General features: G+C 35.3%; 1 protein-coding gene across 1 annotated transcript; it reads right to left on the reverse strand.

Moving 5' to 3' along the window:
• LOC133793881 (uncharacterized) lies at positions 1 to 9,845 on the reverse strand. The gene is made up of 8 exons (XM_062231126.1): positions 9,789 to 9,845; positions 9,619 to 9,665; positions 4,934 to 5,006; positions 2,243 to 2,287; positions 1,370 to 1,462; positions 1,030 to 1,277; positions 735 to 950; positions 1 to 662 (listed from the first exon to the last, which is right to left on the reverse strand). The coding sequence occupies exons 5-8, from the start codon at positions 1,458 to 1,460 to the stop codon at positions 480 to 482; spliced, it is 738 nt and encodes a 245-aa protein (XP_062087110.1). The 5' UTR covers positions 1,461 to 1,462; positions 2,243 to 2,287; positions 4,934 to 5,006; positions 9,619 to 9,665; positions 9,789 to 9,845; the 3' UTR covers positions 1 to 479.
• Positions 9,846 to 14,461: the final 4,616 nt, after the last annotated feature.

Here is a 14,461-nt window from a genome sequence, read left to right on the forward strand (position 1 = left end):
TCCAGATCCCGAGACTCCACCAATCCTAGCCAAGTGCTCCTCTATGGCTTGGAGTCGCTCCCTCACCTCTTGCATGTCTTGTGCGGTAGGAGGTGGTTGGGCTGGTAGAGGTACCTCAGCCGCTTCACAATTCGCCCTCGTGCGAATCCTACGACCAAGACCCGGCTGATAGCCTCGACGACGTCCAAAGATCGTCTCAACAAGAATAATGTCATCATCTTCTCTCGGGATAGTACTCGAGGCAGAGGCGCTCGTAGATGATTGTGACTGCAGAGTGTCACGTTTCTCTATCATCTTTTCCTGTATCACACAATTTTCAAGAATATTAGAATTTACAACACAATAAAGTAAGAACATCATAAAATATAAATTTACTTACATAGTTATCTTTTGCTGCCTTGCTCACCCAACCTTCCCCGTCTATATACTTAGTCGCCATCCAAATCTCTGGAACCCCAGCAAGACACCCAGTTTGTAAATCACGCTACAATACAAGAAGTTTGAAAAAAATTAAGAAAAAAAATCATTATAAAAAAACATAAATAAAAATTATGTAAAAAAGAAAGTACCTTCTTGTAAAGAAGGGCTGGCGTAGACTGTGAACCCTGCACGCTTCTCTGTTTTTGTTTTGCACGGTTCGCAGAGTTAGTCTCAGAACGCCTCTGCAAAGAACTTGTGTTAACCATATGTTAAATTAACAAAAATAAATTAAAAAATAATATTTTTGTGAATACCTTCACTTCAGGGCGATCAAAATACTGGAGCGCCTTCTGCCATTTCTCCACCACCAAACCATCAGGAGGATGTGCTCGACCATTCTTTTTTAAATGAGTGGACAAGTCATTCTTCCACTCCGAGTAACGATCAGCGCACGACCGTTGAGTGCCCAAAAGAATGCCGGGGAGGTTCTCTGAGGCATATCGACTTCGACCAATGTCGAATAAATCATCCTGAATCAAAAATATAAAATAAATTAGCTAGATTTAATATTAAAGTGAACCCAATAAAAAAATTATAGAAATAAATTACCTCTAGACGAGGAAGTATGCGATCTCTAACTTCGCTGGGTACTTTATCCCATCGGTCGTAGTCAGGATCGGCATATTGTCGAATGAGAATGCCGATCTCTCTAGAGAAATGTTGGGAATAATTACCAATTTCTTTGTAAGTCTTCCCTCGAACATCCCACTCCAGTGGTAGTGGTCTACCTAATGCAACTCTAGCTTCTCGAGTTGAAAACCCCTTGTTGATGCCGCGCCTTTTCGTTTTAGTCGTCACTATTATTTCTCGCAAATACATATAATTATTATATACACATAAATAAATTAATTCAATATATTCATCCAAAAAAAATAATTGCATGTGTTACCTCTCTCACAATCAGCCTGTATCTGCGTTGGATCTGGAGGAGGATTTGCCCCACCATCCCCTCCGTGATGTTGCATAACCGCAGAAGACATATCTAAAAAAATTGATGATATATATGCATTGATAAATTTGTACAATCAAATTTAAATATTATAAAATTTCATATTGACCATTTATAAAATATTTATGAAAGAGAAAACCACAAAATGAATAACATAAATCTTATGGTTATTATTTATTGTATAATTTTATTGATTCACTCATTACTACTTTTTTCTTTCTATTTTTTTTAATGAACGCAAATTGCTTGCTCAGAGTTGATGTATGGTACATATATACATAAATTTCCCTAAAAAAACACACACATGTACCATACATCTTAATTAGAAATATATCATATTTTTTCTTGGGTAAACCTGACTCCATATTTCTTGAGGAAAAATAGTTGCATCAAGAAAATTGATAGACTATTACAAAAGGATGGGAAGTAATTAAAGAAAAATAACATCACAAAGAGCAACAAATATACATATTATTATGAGAAACTCAAAACTTGTAAAAATGGTAAGACTTCTTTTTCTTGATAAAAAACAAATATACTATTTTAAATAGGACTAAATATGTGTAAATATCAATCTAGTTATAGGTAGCTATATCTTAAACATATTGTATTAATTACATGGAATTGGATTAACCTCCACTTGACTCTATATTGGGTTCTCTTAGAACAACATATATTTTTCTACATACATTAAAGTTTTACAAAAATTCAGTTGAAACATGTATTCTCTTCAACTTATAGCACATAATGAAAAAAAAAACCAAAATAAACAATACTAAATATAGAGAATAAACACATTTGAAGAGTAAATACCTCAATAAATCAATCAAAATCCAAAGTCTTTTATTATAGAAAATCCTGCAAAACCAAGCTCCTGCTCAAATTACAATCAACAATTAATCCTGAAAATTAAAAATGTCGTGGTTAGTCAAGAGAGTACAAATTAATAAAAAGAAGAGTAATGCAATAGTGATTTATTTTTGACAACAATTACAAGTGAAAATGACATAACTTGGTAAACTTGGGCACGATATTGTTACTTTTCAATTACTTGGAGATAATTGGCTTGGACATTTCCATGTAGTTTCCAAATTAATAGAAAAATCTATTGTCCATGCATGTATAGTCATAGATGATTATTTTTTCTAAAAAAATTCAGGGGTACCCGTGTGCCCACTGATCCTTAAGATTCTTCAGTCATATATATATATGTATATGTATATGTATATATGGGTTTGATCTTCGTCCTAGTTTAACTGCACCACTGGAATCTCTATCTCTAGCCAGTAAGTACTCTGTAACTATGACTTTTATTTAGCTTGGATTTTTAGTTCATGATTTGTTCACTAAAATGCTCCACTGGGTTTCTTTCTAAAAATGGATACAACACCCATACTGGACTAGTCGCTGAGGTAATCGTTATCTTTCTTTTTGTCTGTACTGTCTTCTTTGCTACTGAACCCAATTTAACAAATTCAACCATTGTTGCTCAAAAACAAAAGCTCAGGGACTAAAATGAGTGTTCATGGATAGAGGGTATTGGTGCAAAAAACCAGAAACTAATAGATAGTTGTAATACATATTTAAAATCTAAATAAAAAAAACTACTTTTTACTGATTTTTTTTTATTTCTTTCACTTTCTGTTACAGATTTTTTCTTTTCAAACAACTATTATGGCCTCTGTAACATCATCTCAGTCACATGGCGGCATCCATACGAATTTCAAGAAAATCACCCTTAACCGTAATAATATATATATGTATATAATGTTGTTCTTATATATGTTATGATTATATGTTTCACTGATTTATATCCAACTCGGTGATATAATAATTGTTAGGGCTGTTGCATGAAATTCTAAGAACAGACACCAAGTCAAGAAAATCATGGGAACAGAAGGTGTTATACCCAAAAAATAGGAAGGTGCATTCTAGGAGAGTTAAGGGGAATGGTCCTAGGAGACCCCAAGGAGGGTGTGGTCCTAGGAGACCCCAAGGGTGTGTTGGAGGTAAGCCTCCCAAGGTTTTCTAAGTGTTGGCTCGAACGTGTCCAAGGTAAATAGCTAAGGAGGAGGAGTCTCATGCAAGAGAATGGAGACTTAGACTTTCATAAGGAAAGTCTATACAATGTTCGATCGGACATGTTTGGGAGATGCTAAAGGAGGTTGCCTCAATGTTGTCCAAGGTGAGGTTCCCTCAATGTTGTCCAAGGTGAGGTTCCCTCAATGTTGTTCAAGGTGAGGTTGCCTCAATGTTGTTCAAGGTGAGGTGCCAAGGAGGTTGCCTCGGACCACCTTGGTCCGAGGAGAAGCCAAGGAGATTGGTTCAAGGAGGAACATGGCATGCTAGAGGAGAGTGCATGTTAGAGGAGAGAAGTGCATCTCCTACCACCATGCACGTTCAACACACCAAAAATATGTCCTACCACCATGCATGTTCAACCAGCACTTGCATGGGTAGTGGGTAGGAGGTGGACCAACTAGCTAGAGGAGACTAAGTCAGACACAACTCCAACAACATACGCGGGAATCTCTCATTCTTCCCACAAATGGGGAGTTTGTTACATTTCGAATTTTGAATGTTTATTTGTAATATAAATGTAATAAATATAATAAAATATCCCTATTATAAGGGGATATCAGTTAAGGATCCCATGCCTATAAATAGAGAGTTTATGGGATGAGAGAAGGGGTTCCTTCTGCTTCTTCTTTCTAGAGAGATAAAATTGGGTCTGTCTATTCTAGAGAGAGAAAGTGCTGAAATTAGAGAGAATTCTTGTATTTTCACAATCTGTACTGAAGAAACTCAGTTGGCACAGTCCATCTGATCTTGAGTATAGATTTATAAATCACAACTCTAAGTGGATTAGGCTATTACCGACAATCGAGGCTGAACCACTATAAAAATCTCATGTGTTCTTTACTTTTCTTGTTTATACCGTTTGTTGCGTTTTGATTTCTCTTGAAGGCTTGTCGTTATTGACGTGCTCACGTCGTTGGCTAAAAACGCAGTCAACAGAAGGTATACCAATATATAATTTCTATGTCAATGAACTATCTTTGATTTTAATCATGAAGATTTTTGGTATGTTTTACATTCTTAAAAGCATTATTATAATAGCTCATATGCACTTTTATTTTTTCAGTAATATAATTTTATAGTAATAGATAGCCCTTCTTAACCTACTACGAATCTACTAGACTATATACAGAATCCTAAAGCAGTTTAACTCAATTCTCAGTTATCTATCTGTGATAAAAAAAAAAGATGCAGCTGAAATCAAAGCGAACTATATACTCTAAGCTAATTTATTTTGTCTTTCTAGAAGGATTCAAAATAGCTATAATTATGCAAAAGAAATGTTCAAGATACAGAATAAGTGTGAGTTTTACAAACTTAAATTTGTTGTGACTAAAAATAAGGTTTTTGTTTTTATTTTTAAAAGTGAAAATAAGCATTTTATAATATAGTGAAGAAAAAAGTCGTTGAGTTAATAAGACAAACCTTTTGCCCGGAATTCATAATGAGTACACTGTCTTGCAGTTAATGTGTTGTTTGGTGCATGTACCAGAAGAACCTGGATTAAAGGAAAGGCAGAGAAAAATAATGAAGTTGTTGAGCTTCTGGGTGTGAATACAAAAGTGTTTTAGTGAAAAAGAGTTCTAAATCAGTGAAAAAGACTGAATAGAACTTGTATTATTTATATAGAATAGATACAACTGAGTTCTGTTATAAACCAACAGAATATATATATGTCCAAGAAAGAGGCTGTTAAGACAGCTGAAAATACAGTTGAAATAAACTAATTTGCAGTTAAATAGAAGCCTAACCATATGTACTAACAGCCCCCTTAAGTTGATAGGGACCAACCACCACTATTCTCCTTATTGTGGTGCCTAATATTTTTTATTGCCCAAAAAATTTGTACATGTTTTTAAATCACGGGTGATAAAAAAACACAGAAAGCATGTAACGACCCAAATTCGCTAATAAGGCTTAAGGGCCTTGATTAGCGTGCCAGGAGGGCATGATGGGATTTATGTGTGATTTTAATGATTTAAATGCATGGTTATGATTTAAAGCATGTTATATGACTATTTGTTTATCTGAGATGCATGACTATGTATGTTAGTATGCATGTAGGCCCGGATCGTGTTAGAAGGGTATAATTGTAATTTTGGCCATGATTGGGCGTAACTGTATTGATATGTGTTGATTGTTGAGGCCACAGTGGTATGTGGATGTATCTGTGCTTTGTGACTCGAGGCGATCCCAGTGAGCAGGCTAGCGGAAAGTGATGACAGGAATTTATACCCGGCTCGGGGCGAGCCTGGGGGTATAAGCAGGAATTCAGATAATAGATTGAGATTTATTTTGATGATGGGGGATATTTATTTGGTGGTTTATCGGGTGTTGGAAAGCAACGGGAAAATATTAAAGACACTTGAGGATTAGCGGGAATTGGGTAAAATGACTAAAATGGCCCTATTTGGACAAAAAGGATTGAGAATTAATAGGAAGGGCATTTTGGTCATTTGGCTTTTAGAAATTGATTTATGAGGCTTTACACTTAGTGGGATTTATAGAGAGTGTTGGCTGTGGAGAGAAAGAAAGAAAAGAAGGAAAAGGAAAGAAAGAAAAGAAGGAAAAGGAAAGAAAGAAAAGAGGGAAAAACAGGTGGGTTTTCCAAAGGGTCGGTTTGTGCATTTTTACACCATTCCACTCCATTTTTCTTGGGGCAAAGCTTAGTGGAGAGCAAGGATAGGCTGAGCATCAAGGATCTTGGGTTAGACTTGAAGATTTGGCAAGAACACATCAATGTTTGAGGTAAGTTTTAGAGATTTTCGGTTTTAAGGGTTTTGATGGTTTAAGCTGTGTTTTGAGCTGAGTTGATGGGAATTTTAGGGATTTCTGGGCAAGCTTTGAGGGAGAGCAAGCTAAGGAGGCTTAGGGTTGAATCAAGGTCGAAATTTGCAGCAATGGTAAGATTTCTAAGACTCTATCTCTGCGGTTTGCATGAATTTCTGGTTTAGGGTTGTTCATGGTAGATTTTGAGATTTGGGATAAATGATCTTGGGATTTGAGGATTTGGGATGCTTGGGATGAATGAAGAGTGTTCATAAGCTTGATTTTGAGTTTGGTAAAGATTTGGGGAAGTTTGGTTTGAGATTGGGTGAAAGAAATCGCAGAAATGCGATTTTGGGTTTTCTGGGCTGCAACTAGCGCTACAGCGCTAGTCAGTGGGCGTTGTAGCGCTAGTCCCTGTTTCTGGGGGGTGCATTATGCTTGTAGCGCTACAGCGCCCTCTTTAGAGCGCTGTAGCGCTGCACTGTTCACAGAGGGGAATTTTTGAGTTTTGATGAGGGATTTTGACCTAGGGTTCGGGGCTTGTTTCCGCCACTTTGTTTTGGGGATTTGGGACTTCCCAGGGGCTCGGGATTGGTCCCGAGGCTAGGTATTCGGACTTGGGGTTCAGTGTTGACTTTGACCTATGTTTGTGCCTAGGTGTGCGCTAAGGCTCGAGTGGGATCGTGCTCAAGGAGTCAGGTGATCTAAGCTATTGATTGGAAAGGTAAGAAAACCGTAACACCCGTTAATAGGGCATGGCCCCGGATTGTATTATGTGAAAATGTTTAACCTTAAATGAACCGTGATGTGTGTGAATGTTCATTTCGAATGTACTATATGTGTGATTATGATGAAATGAACGGCAAGGGCCGAGTACGGCGTAGGCCGGGGCGGCCGTGGGGCCGAGTACGGCGTAGGCCGGGGCGGCCGTGGGGCCGAAAGTAACACCTAGCACATGGGATGCTATAGTCAGGGCGGGGCCCGGTGGATACATGTGTTATGCTATATTCAGGGTGGGACCCAAGGGATACATGAGTTATCCTCGCGGTGAGAACCGATACCCCAGGCTTCGGTAAGGCTCTGGGGAAGCTTGGCCGTGTTTGCTTAGTCTAATGATTGACTTGTTTATCTGTGGGCTATCTGATATGGTTAACTATATATATTGGCATATGTTATGTTCTGCATGAGTTTTCTTGCTGGGCTTCGGCTCACAGGTGCTCTGTGTTGCAGGTAAGGCAAAGACTGAGTCAACCAACCATGAGTACGGAGAGCGTGAAGCGACGCGTACATGTTTGGCCTGCCCGACTGCTTTGGTTGGGGGTTTATTCCAAAATGGCTGTAATAATCTATGATTTTATGATTAAACAACTGTAAACTTATTTCAATATGTAAATAGTTTTCAAACCTTATTTTGGGATCCCAAGTGTTTAATACTAGAAGTTTTTTTATTGAGTCAACGCATTTTCAAAGATTACAGCCCTAACTTTTAATTAAGCACACTTTTGTTTCAAAACCTCGGTTAGCGAGTTCATTGCACACTGTTTTGTCTTAAAACTCACTTAGTAACGGCTCTAAGGAAGTAGGGCGTTACAAAGCAAAAGTTAATGTGAGAGATTATTATATCAACTTGCTTCATTTGGCCTCTGTTCTCTGGTGATCCTGTATGCAAGAGTGGAAGTAATTCAATGAAACTCACTATTTCACAGTGACTATTTGACAAGATAATTTGGTGTCTGTCAGATGAGGACTGAGGGGCCCAAACTTGTTATTTTTCATAGATAAAAGAGGATATTATTCTCAAATAACACACACATAGCTAGACCTAAAGAAAGGCTTGTTATTTTATTGTTTAGTGTTGTTTAACTTAGACAAAAAAAAAAAAGAATAGCATTGAGTGAGTCTTTACTACTGGGCATCCAATCTTAGTAAAAATAGTGAATCCTTTCAAACTGGGTTTCTGTTAAAATTTGGTTCTCTTTCCCTGATTTACCAACACAGGGGTAAAACATAAAAGCATATGTCAATGGTTAAATCATCCAAATTTGGCCAATCTATTCCAACCCTTTATAATAGTTTGTTTGTATGTGTAACGGGTTTAAATTATTAATGCTCACAAACCATACTTTAAATTGAAAACAACTGCTTTGCATGATTAATTAAATTAGGGAGAGAGGGGCAAACAGTTCAATTTGCTTGCCATTGGCTTCCTAAAGCATTTGCTGGAACTTCCATAAACCATCAACATAAAGAGAACAAGATTTAAATTTCATATTTTAACATCAACAATAATACTGCAGTTTTGCTAACAAAAAAAAATGAAGCATAGTTATTTTTTTAAATGAACTTTTACTTTCTTCCCATTAATTTTCATATTCAGAACACAAAACATCTTTAACGCAGCAAAATGATTACCAAACAATGGGTTTAAGGATAAAGCAAAAAGAGTACGGTAAGTTGTAAAAGGGGTCCACTGATATTGCATATGTTGAGGTGCTGTCAATCAATATATGCATGCTCCTTGTAAATAACATCATGATGTTGTATACAAAATTTTTGAGATACTTGAAGACTGCCTCTAGATTGGTTATAAGAAAAATAGAAATAAAAAGGTGGCAGGGTAAAAAGATGTAGATTGGGCTGGTTCGATTGAAGATAGAAGAACTACATCAGTACATTGTTCTTTTGTTTGGAAAAAACTTGTAATGTGAAGAAGCAGTATATGGTGTCTAGCAGTAAAGCAGGAGCTGCCTTGAGAGCACATGCTCAAGGCACTAGTGAGTTGATGTGGCTAAAATGATGTTGAAAGAGCTACAAACCATTAATGATGACCCAAGCACAACCTATTGAACAATTTTTCAACTTTGGTAAACTAATTAACCTCATATAAGTACAAAGCTTAATTCCCATGAAAAAGGGACAAATATTCTTAATCAAGGTAAGAATTGTAATATAATATAAAAAACTCTCAACCTATCAGAGGTAAAAACCACAAAGGATGTCATGTATGGGAACCGACCTTTAAATTCCATTCGAAGCAACTTGGTCATTTATTACTGACTTTTGTATAAAGACCATTATTTACAATTTTTTTTTGTATAAAATTGATTGATTTGGTCAATTACTTCCATGACATGTTAAATTATCATAATTTTATTTTCAGTACACTGCTTAACGATCAGAGTGGTCCATAAGAAAGAAAGAAGTAAAGCAACATATATAATATTCTGATAAGAATATACTTTATCTATATATATGTAATAGTAACAGCTAATTTTCTAATAGTAACAGAGAAATCAGTGTAAAAAGGAAAAAAGAACAAATGAGGGGAGTCAAGACATTACCCAAACAAGTCAAATACAGGTTTTGAAACATTGAAATAGAGAGATACCTGCAAAACAGAGAAGGAGTCGAGAGATACCTTCAGTCACAAAAGAATATATATATATATAAATTAACTGAACAATACTAATAATAAAAAACTAAATATTTATATATATATAAATATATGTACCCATGGAGCTCAGAGGAACCGTCTCCGTCTCTGATGGTTCTCACGGTTGTCTCCGGCAGAGCTTGGAAGAGCCACAGATGGAGGATGCTCGAGAGGATGGGGGTTCTCACAGTCGTCTCCGTCTCTGATGGTTCTCACGATCGTCTCCGGCAGAGCTTGGAAGAGCCACAGATGGAGGATGCTCGAGAGGATGGGGGTTCTCACGGTTTGGGGTTGAGGTCTGAGAGAAGGGCTTCGGTCTGAGAGGGGAGAGAAAGGGGTTTGGGGTTGAGGTCTGAGAGAAGGGCTTCGGTCTGAGAGGGGAGAGAAAGGGGTTTGGGGTATATATGGGTCTAAGGGAAAAAAAACTGGGGAAAACAAAAAATTTGGTGGGGAAAACAAAAATTTGGTGGGCTTTTTTATTTGGGTTCGCGGTAAATAGGGTAGAGGTGGGGAGTAAGTCTAAAAGTACATCTAGCGACGAAAATCAGAATGTCGTCGCTAGATGTGTCGTCGCTAGAACCCAATTTTCCTGTAGTGAGTACAAATGCAAAAGGTAAGTCAAATATATCATTGATACATATTTTGTGCCAAATTTGGCACAAATTATACATCATCCATTGGAGATGATCTAATTTGTGTGTATATAAGAATGGAATTATTTGATGAATTTTTTTTAATTATTGCCAATAATTATACAAATTTAATTATTAGTTGACCCAAAAAGGTATTTAAGAGCAAAACTCTCTTAAGCAATTGAATTTGTAGCCTAAATAACAAAATAAAAAATTTGTAGCACAAAAAAATAATTAATCAAAAAATAAACCCAAATTCCATATAAAATTATAAAACTTGAAAAAGTTTATACGTTTTTGGATCCTATGTTTTATTCCATTACCTATTTGGATACGTTATTTTGAAAAATTATTTTTTTGGACCTCGTGTTTTATAAAATAGTTCAAATAGACCCTTAAATTCAATTTGATGAATAAAAAATTAAATATAACAACACAGCTGTTAGGAAAAATGGTTGTGATTTTGTATAGAGTTGTTAGTTTGGTGAATTATTTTTTATGTTAGTTCAAAAAAATTTGATTAAAATTGGGTTTAAGGGTTTATTTGAACCATTTTGCAAAACACAAAGTCCAAAAAGTAATTTATTAAAATATAGGATACAATCAGATAATAAGACAAAACACAAGGTAAAATATATATATAATCCCAACATAAAAACATAAGAAATTATATATAATATTTTTTAAAACTTAAATCATAAAACAAATTTAAACTAAATATTTAATTTTTGTTCATCAATTCAAATTAATGTTATTCTTTTTAGATTTTAACTTTATTGCAAGTTTTGTATGACTTTTTAAAGTTTTTTTTTTTCAAATTTAGTTTTAAGTTAACACAAATTTAGTTTAAAATTAAATAATGGGTGAACATGAAAAACATGAAAGAACAACGAGAAAGAAGCCCCAATCCAGCTGGCTACCCGAACCTTATTTGAAGTTCATTTATGTTGGAGACCCCATTCCATTCGAAGCCCAATCACATTGGAGACAATAAACAAATAGGCAAGACCATTCAAAATATAACAAGGGTTTTTTTCTTTTTAACTATCGTGTTTATTTTTACACTTGGTAACACTTAGGAGTTGATTGGTTCATGATTGAAAAACTGTAATTTTAAAAACTATGATTCTAAAATGAAAATTTTGAATTTAGTGACTACAAATATGTTTATGAAAATATGATTGGTTCAAACATTCTATCACTAATAGAGTGCATTCTATTCCAGTTGTGGGTAGCACAACATATGCTATTGGTATTCAACGTTGCTTTCCGAGCATATATGGAGGCATTGACTTCAAAATTGGGAACCTAGCTTTCAAAAGTCCAAAACAACGTTCAATCACATCATGCAATGATGAGTGTCTATAATTAAATAACTCTATCGCACCTCTGGGATGATTCCCTCTTCCTCTAAAATAACGCAGATGATAACGTTCACCACGATATAGGACTAGAAACCCAGGCATATTTGGATAGCCAGAATCAACAACATGACATTTTCCTATATTAAAAGAAATTATTAATATAAGATCATTTGAAATAAAATTATAATGTATCAAGATAAGTGTATTTTAATACCTTGTGGTGGCATAGGAAAGTTATCATCTTTTCTCATTGCATCAAGAAGCACTCGGGAATCATTGGTTGTTCCTTCCCATCCAGCGTAGACATAAGTAAACATCATATTAAAAGAGCATGTAGTAATCTGGAATACCATCTAGTATGTTTTGACAATCTTCCACACTAAATGAATCAGTAACATTGTTAGCTTCTGCGTTGATTTGTTTTTCTCTTGATTCAATATACTTACGCATACTCTCACTCCGTGCTAATGAGGCCTCGGTCTTAGCACTGATACTTTTTGAAAGTTCCTCCATCACATGGTCGAAGGCATAATCAACCCATTTGTTCTTTTTCTCTTTTGGTCTTGGTGCATCAGGTGGAGCAAAAGTAGCTCGACGATGTACATCAATAACTTCTTTTTCCTCTCCAAAATTTTCATCATCGCATTCAATACCAACATCAACATGTGCTCCAGTGCCAACAAAATGACGATCTTGTTGGCGTTCCTCAGCTGAAGTAGGCGGAAGTTTAGTGGATGCATACCTCATCCCACTAGTGGATGTTGTGTTATTAAATATTTCTCCAAGAATCTCATAATGTTGCAATCCTTTCTTTTTCGATTCCTCTTTGCATTTGAATGCTTCTACAAAATCTAAAAACACACAGAATTAGTATGTAACATGAATTCAAAATAATCAAGTAATGAACAATGCAAATATAATATAAGTTTATTACATTTAGATAAGTAACTCATACTTCATCACTTCCTGTAATAGTATTTGTTTGCCTAACTCTACTTAATTATTGGTTTTGTATCTCTTTCCAAAAGTGTTAAATATGTCATTTTCTATCTTTAGCTACCCTTTTTTTGTCCAGAGTTGTTGTTTGTAATCCTTTTTGGCCTCTTCATACAAGAGACCAATAAAATGTGATTTAATAGCCTCGGGCCAAGAATCATGACCCTCAATGTCTAAATTCTTTGTATCCATCTAATCATAATATTAATAACCACAAAATATGTCTTTATAGTCTAAAAATACTTCTGCCTTCAACAAAAAAATTTGCATGGAATGATTGGAACTTATAAAGTTAGCATGGAATCATAATATTAATAACCATCTAATCATAATATTAATAACCACAAAATATGTCTTTATAGTCTAAAAATACTTCTGCCTTCAACAAAAAAATTTGCATGGAATGATTGGAACTTATAAAGTTAGCATGGAATCAATAATACTCGTAGTATTCTAATTCAAATTCAATAGATAGCATCATGTTGTGATAATTACAATGTGCAAGTACACAATCGTAGACAAGTAATAATAGAGTTAAGTAGAATATCGTCCCACAAAGATTGTTTATTAACTACCAATAATTAATTTCCTAATTCTTTTTGGCTAATAAATCTTGAATTCAAGAATAACAAGAACAAAAGTAAAAATGAACAAAACTAACAATTAACAAATAATAAAACAAAATATAGGCGAATTAATTCAAATGGATGTAAAGCTAGGGCATTTAATTTCATCATCTATCCACTTTATTACTTCATCAATACAATTTCCATTATTCTTTCTCTTATTGTGATAGAAAATTTACTAAAGTAATCTATATTTTTATTAAGATATATAAATTTCTCAACCTATATGTGAATTTTCTACATTTCTGAGATAAATTCCAAACATAAGGCAAGCATTAGGAGAGCTTGAGACGGTGATGCGGGATCAGTATCCCGAGCTATTCAGGTAAATTTTGAGGACGAAATTCTCAGTAGGAGAGGATAGTTGTAACAACCCAAAATCACTAATAAGGCTTAAGGGCCTTGATTAGTGTGTCGGGAGGGCATAATTGGTTTATGTGTGAATTTATTAGCTTAATGCATGATTTTGTGATAAGCATCCTTGTATGGTTATATGAATGTAAATGTGATTATATGCTATAATTGTGAGGACCACGTTATTATGTGGGTAAATTTGCAGCATGCGACTTGAGGCGATCCTAGGGAGCTAGTTAGCGAGAGAGTCACAACATGACCTAATACTTGACTTGGGGTAAGTCAAGGGGTATTTCATGTATTAGATGGTTATTTGGGTTATCGGATTATGGAAATAAACAATTGGAGATATGTTTGAGGTTAGGAAGCTTAGGTAGTAATACTAGGGAATTTTACCATTTTGCCCTCGGGGACGTTTTCGGTATCCCGAGCCTCGAGATTGATTTAATTGCTTAAGGATAGACTAAGTAAAATATAGAACACGGTGGAACAAAAAGCCAAACCGACCTTCCCTCCTCTTCTCTTTTTCTCTCAAAGGAAACCACAAGGAACCAAGAAGAACTTGGCTGGAATTAAGAGAATTGGAGCTGTGATTTAGGAGATTAGCTAAAGATTCACTCAATAATTAAGGTAAGCCATAAGTTTTATGCATGGTGGTTAAATTTTGTGGTTATGGCTGAGTTTTGAGGTGTTTATGGGTTTTGACATTGAAGGACTGAATTGAAGCTTGGAACTTGGGAGTTAGCTCAGAAATTTCTTAGAGAATGGGTTCATCAGTG

The sequence above is a fragment of the Humulus lupulus genome, chromosome 8, assembly GCF_963169125.1.
Source record: "Humulus lupulus chromosome 8, drHumLupu1.1, whole genome shotgun sequence".
NCBI classification, from domain to species: domain Eukaryota; kingdom Viridiplantae; phylum Streptophyta; class Magnoliopsida; order Rosales; family Cannabaceae; genus Humulus; species Humulus lupulus.

Excerpts from the sequence above, each read along its gene's own strand:
- LOC133793881 (XM_062231126.1), bottom strand. The coding sequence starts at position 1,460 with ATGTCTTCTGCGGTTATGCAACATCACGGAGGGGATGGTGGGGCAAAT. Across the intron at positions 1,278-1,369 it reads ACAGGCTGATTGTGAGAGAG|TGACGACTAAAACGAAAAGG; the intron begins GTAACACATGCA and ends GAGAAATAATAG. Across the intron at positions 663-734 it reads TTGATCGCCCTGAAGTGAAG|AGGCGTTCTGAGACTAACTC; the intron begins GTATTCACAAAA and ends AGTTCTTTGCAG.